Source organism: Aegilops tauschii, chromosome 7, assembly GCF_002575655.3.
Source record: "Aegilops tauschii subsp. strangulata cultivar AL8/78 chromosome 7, Aet v6.0, whole genome shotgun sequence".
Taxonomy (NCBI): domain Eukaryota; kingdom Viridiplantae; phylum Streptophyta; class Magnoliopsida; order Poales; family Poaceae; genus Aegilops; species Aegilops tauschii.
In genome coordinates, this window is record NC_053041.3 from 486,446,496 (window position 1) to 486,452,344 (window position 5,849).

The 5,849-nt window shown below is 46.2% G+C and overlaps 2 protein-coding genes across 2 annotated transcripts; both read left to right on the plus strand.

Annotated features, from left to right (window-relative positions):
• The first annotated feature begins 689 nt into the window (after nucleotides 1-689).
• On the plus strand, nucleotides 690-1,262 carry LOC141027295 (uncharacterized). Its single transcript, XM_073504286.1, has one exon. It carries the CDS (start codon nucleotides 690-692, stop codon nucleotides 1,260-1,262), a length of 573 nt encoding a protein of 190 aa, XP_073360387.1.
• A 95-nt stretch (nucleotides 1,263-1,357) lies between these two features.
• On the plus strand, nucleotides 1,358-4,452 carry LOC141027296 (uncharacterized). Its single transcript, XM_073504287.1, has 3 exons — nucleotides 1,358-2,178; nucleotides 2,521-3,526; nucleotides 3,898-4,452. The coding sequence occupies exons 1-3, from the start codon at nucleotides 1,358-1,360 to the stop codon at nucleotides 4,450-4,452; spliced, it is 2,382 nt and encodes a 793-aa protein (XP_073360388.1).
• The last annotated feature ends 1,397 nt before the right edge of the window (nucleotides 4,453-5,849 follow it).

Consider the following 5,849-nt stretch of genomic DNA (forward strand, 5'->3'; position numbering starts at 1 on the left):
GAGGGAGATGAATGGGATCAAGTGCCTATGGAGACTGCCTCTGCAAGTCACCACATAGGGGATGAGAACAGAATAGCATGCAAGAGGCTCATATCTTCTGACGGCACTGTCAATATCCGTGGGCAAAACCTCCCTAACCTCGCAGGGAAGGTGGCCGGTGCAATTTTGTGCTTGGAGAATGAACCAGGAACTACTTCCACGGGTGCTACACCGACTACCCCGGGGAAGGTTCCTATTGTGAAGCGTCGGAAGCAAGATGGGAAAGATGGTGGGGAAGGCATGGAGTTGTCATCTCAGGCGGCCTCCGACGGGGAGGACCGCCGAGCACAATGAGGACCCTTTGTTGGAACTGTCATGGGATTGGCGATCCCGCGACAGTTCGAGAGCTCCGCGATCTCGTGGAGGCTTGTGCGCCGACGGTACTCTACATAGTTGAGACACATCTTGCGAAGTACAGGGTGGAAGGTCTGGCGGGTAGTTTAGGTTTTTCTAGTAGTTTTGGAGTAGCGAGTAGTGGTCGAAGTGGGGGTCTCTACTTGTACTGGAAGAATAATATAAATCTTGAAATAAAAACCTATTCTCGGTATCACATGGACTCAGTAGTTACTGAGATAGGGAAGGACCCGTGGCGCCTCTCATGCTTCTATGGGGCGGCAAATAGGAGTATGAGGTACAAAACTTGGGATACGATGAAGTTCTTAAGAGGAGAAAATACTTTGCCATGGGTTTGCATAGGTGACTTCAATGATATTTTAAGGCCTGAGGAACAGCTAGGCCCAAATGAGAGGGATAGTGCACAGATTGCAGGGTTCAGAGAAGCTGTAGATGTGTGTGAGTTGGCAGATCTTGGTTACAAGGGACTGGATTGGACTTTTGAGAAAAGAATTGTTGGGGGAGATTACTGCAGGGTTCGTCTCGATCGGGCCCTGGCTACCCCGAGCTGGTCTTCTATGTTTCCTTTTGCTTCCCTCGAGCATCTAACAGCAGCAAAATCAGATCACAGCCCTATTCTGTTGCTTAATGAGCTGGAGTCAAATAACTTGAGGCTGACCTTGAAGAAGCCTTTCAGGTATGAGTGCATGTGGGAGCAGGAGGGCTCATTCTCTGCAATAGTCGAGCGTGCTTGGCGGGGGGACCAACCAGCAACCAATGCACATGAACTATCGGAAAAACTGACGAAAGTGGTTGATCTTTGCAGCAGTGGGGATGAACCACTTTTGGTTCGGTCCGAGGGGAGCTCCGCGAACTACGCCGGAAGCTAGCGGATTTGAGGGCTGTACCCGATCGTGTTGGACCGGGGGCAGAGGAGAAACAGGTCCAGGACCGGATAGTGGAACTGTGCTACAGGGAAGAGATAATGGTGCGGCAACGGTCTAGGATCCGTTGGCTGTCAGAAGGAGATAGTAACACTCAGTACTTTCAGAAGAAGGCAAGTGCGAGGAGAGCAAAAAACACAATCACAAGCCTGACTAGAGTGGATGGTTCTGATACTTCTGATCCCGAGGAGATGGCTGGCATGGCCAATAACTTCTACGAGCAGCTTTACACCTCCGAAGGAACCATTGGCATCGAGGAGGTGCTCTCACATATACCATCTCGAGTGGATGGGGCTATGAATGCTCGTCTGAATGCTGTGTATACGAAAGAAGAAGTTAAAGATGCATTGTTCCAAATGTTCCCCACAAAAGCTCCGGGCCCGGATGGTTTTCCGGCACACTTTTTCCAGGGGCACTGGGAGCTATGTGGAGACGAGATTACAGGCATGATCATACGGGTGCTCAATGGAGAGGACTCACCGGAGGATATAAATCGCACGTTCATCGTTCTTATTCCCAAGATAGCAAGTCCAAAACTTTTAGGACAATTTCGACCTATAAGCCTTTGCAACGTGATTTACAAAATCGCGTCAAAGGTATTAGCTAACAGGTTGAAGGTTATTCTTCCTGAGGTAATTTCTGAAGAGCAGTCGGCCTTCGTTCCTGGTCGTCTCATCACGGATAATTTTATAACAGCATATGAATGCTTGCACTATATGAAGTCTAGAAGGATCAAGAGCAACCGGTTCTGTGCGCTTAATCTCGACATGATGAAGGCTTATGATCGGTTAGAGTGGTCCTATCTAAAGGCTGTAATGCTCAAGATGGGAATCAGCCCACGGTTCACGGAGACTGTAATGAGGTGCGTTTCATCCGTTTCTTTCTCGGTTCTGTTTAATGGAGGTATTATGGACGACTTCAGGCCATCGCGAGGACTTCACCAGGGAGATCCTATCTCTCCCTATTTGTTTCTTATTGCTGCAGAAGGATTATCTTGCTTGCTGAAGGCAGATAATATAGGAGTACAGGGTTTGGCAGTTGCACCCACGGCTCCATTAGTCAATCACTTGTTGTTCGCCGATGACAGTATTCTGTTTTTTCAGGCAACAAGAGCGAGTACAGAGAAGGTCCGGGACCTTTTTAAGATGTACTGTGATGCTTCTGGACAGCGTATTAATACTGATAAATCCTCAATTTATTTCAGTAAAATGGTTCAAGAGCCACAACGTAATGAGATAAAGCTACTGCTTGATGTTCACAATGAGGCATTGACCGAGAAATATCTAGGGCTTCCTACTGATGTTGGCAAGGCGAAAGAGGGATGTTTTCGGTACCTGAAGGACAGGATTTGGAAGCACATCCAAGGCTGGATGGAAAAATGCCTATCGGCAGGAGGAAAGGAAGTTTTAATAAAGTCGGTTGCTCAATCCATACCAACATATTCCATGGCATGTTTCAAGCTCCCTCGTGGCTTATGTGAACACATCAACGGTCTACTGCGGAAGTTCTGGTGGGGTAGTAAGCAAGGCCAAAGAAAGCCAGCATGGGTCTCATGGAGGACTATGTGTAAGCCCAAGTTCATGGGAGGTTTGGGCTTCAGGGATATTGAACTCTTCAATCTTGCCCTCTTATCTAGGCAGGTATGGCGTTTGCTACAGGAACCGGACACGCTCAGTGCTCGAGTTTTAAAAGCTCGTTACTATCCAGCTGTGGACATACTTGATGCAGCCTTAGGAGCCCACCCGTCACAGGTTTGGTGCTCGATACTTGAGGGAAGAGACATTCTTGCTCTTGGCCTGATCAAGAGGATTGGTTCGGGGACAGACACACGCATCTGGGAGGAGAATTGGTTGCCACGGGACTACAAATTGCGGCCTATTTGCCCAATATCGACGAACCCACCCCAGCTTGTTTCAGAACTCATTGATCCAGTGACGAGGACGTGGAGGAGAGAGGTGATACAAGAACATTTTCTTGCACCTTATGTGGATGTGATTCTGAACATACCTTTGAGCTCGAGGGTGCAACCAGATTTCTGGGCATGGCACTATGACAAGAAGGGGTTTTTCTCGGTCCGGTCAGCATATAGAATGATCAATGCTATCAAATTCCAAAGAGAAGATTGGCTTGAACACAGAGGAGGTCACTCGAACCAAGCGAGGGAGAAGAAGTCGTGGTCTTCGCTGTGGAAGGTTAAAGTTCCCTCAAAGGTTAGAATTTTTGCTTGGAGATTGTCCCATACGTCTTTGCCGACTGGTACTACAAGGCATGGAAGGAAGATGGCGGACACGCCGGCATGTTCTCTGTGTGGTGCGGAGAATGATACATGGAGGCATTCGCTTTTTGACTGCCGGATGGCAAGGTGTGTGTGGGCGTTTGGCGAGGAGGAGATTGTTGAGCATGTGCTATCTAACAAATCCGATGACCCTAGACTGTGGCTGTTCTGGATTTTTGATACTTTGAACCAGAAGGAGTTAGCAAGAGCATTGATCACCATGTGGGCCATCTGGTGGGCAAGGAGGCGGGCGATTCACGATGACGAATTTCAGAGCCCTCTGTCCACTATGTGCTTTATCAACAGATACCTGGAGGATCTGGATATTGTCTCTGTAAGCAGACGCGCAGCAGGACGCCCACCACAGCAGCGATCCCACAGATGGATTGCGCCAGAAGGGGGGCAGTAAAGATTAATGTGGACGGCGCAATTTCGCGGGATGGCAAAAGGGGTGCAGTCTCGGCGATTTGCAGGGACAAGGATGGAAAGTATTTGGATTCTTCAGCTGTTACCTTTGATGGTTTGGTTGATGTGGCAAGCCTGAAAGCACAAGCATGTAGCGAAGCCCTTGCTCTGGCAAAGGACCTCAACCTCTCCCATGTGATCATAGGTTCTGATTGCATGCAAGTGGTCTCAGATATTAGGGAGAAAGTGCTTTCATCTTATGCTGTAGTCATAGATGAGATAAGAGAGACTATGAAAGATTTTGTGAGTTCTTGTTTCAGATATGAGTGTAGGGAGGCAAATGTTGAAGCTCATGCCATTGCCAAGGCTGCTTCATCTCTCCCTTCTGGTCGCCGTTTGTGGCTAGGGATCCTACCGAACATCACTTGTATTCCTTCCCTATTATCTTTTGAATAAAGCCCTAGTTCACCTAAAAAAAATCCATCCACGCGCGTTTCGCTAGAGCCCGACAGCGCCGCTTCACCACACGCACCACGCCAGACATCCAAATCTCTTTGTCTGCCTCCACCAGCAGCCTACTAAGTATTTCTGTGCATTAGTACTACTAGTTTTAGCTAATATCAACACCAGTACACGTATAGCTAGCTCTCATAGCACCTTTGTCCAGTATCCTTGCATTGTGTCCCTGACTTCTGCTAGCAACCGGCATAAAAAAAGAGCAAAAAGAAGAAAGAGAAAAAAAAGAGAAAAAAAGAAAAAAAAGGAGAGAGAGAGAGAAAAGAGAAAAAAAAGCAAGAAGAAAGAGGAAAAAAATAGAGGGGAAAACAGTGCAAAGCTCAGGCCACTCTCAACTCTTGGGCATTTTTTTCCTTCTGTTCACAACTTCTACTTTATTGTCTAACTGATAATTGTTGGACGTTCTTCCGCTCTTGATTGCCATACACCGTGTTTATACCTCACTTGTATCTCGCTACTCAGAGCTATTCTACTTTCATCAGTTTTCTTTCACTTCATTCAGTATCTGGGCTTAGATTATTTTATCTCTTACTAGTCCACTGCCAGCACTAGTTAGGAGTTTGAGCAATTATTCAACTTGTATTACTCTTTGTTAAATTGTGCCACTGATGTTGTGAGTTGAGAAAACCTTTACCAAGCTCCACTTCCTATATTGTACCTTGTTCGGTCACTTGGTAATCGCTATATCCAGTTTATGATAACTTTTGACCACGCCAAAGGCCGACAACCACTGCAGCACGGTAAGAGCTTGGTAATTGCTAGAGTGTTAAGAGAAATTTTCCCACCACCTCCGAGTAGTACTATAGAAACATTATACTTGTGATTTTGTTTTTGTATGGTACTAACCATGTTAGGTTCAAGAGCGGCCAATAGTTGGGTTGCGTCTGTTGTCGGAGATGACTTACCACATGTTGATGCAAATCACTCTTTCCCACCACAGCAGGTACGACGACCGTCACAAGATGTACATCATGGTCGAAACACACATCATCAGGTTACCACTTTGCCAAATTTTGAGGGTAAATATGACCCCGATTCGTATATTGATTGGGAAATGGAGGTAGAAGAAATCTTTGATGTAACGCCCGGATAATCATGCTACAGTAATCCCACGTTAACGATGCCACCTCACCTCCGTTACTGTTGCTAATCTATCGTTAGTTCAAAAACCGATTTAAATTTCAAATTCAAAATATGGCAAACATCAAAAGTTTTCAAAATGTTAAACAAAAATGTTCGGCTTGTGCTAAATATTACATAGATGATTATGGTGAAGAAGACACAATTTTATATACTACTTAAATGCCCTAAGTTAAATAAAATAGAAAAGAAAATAA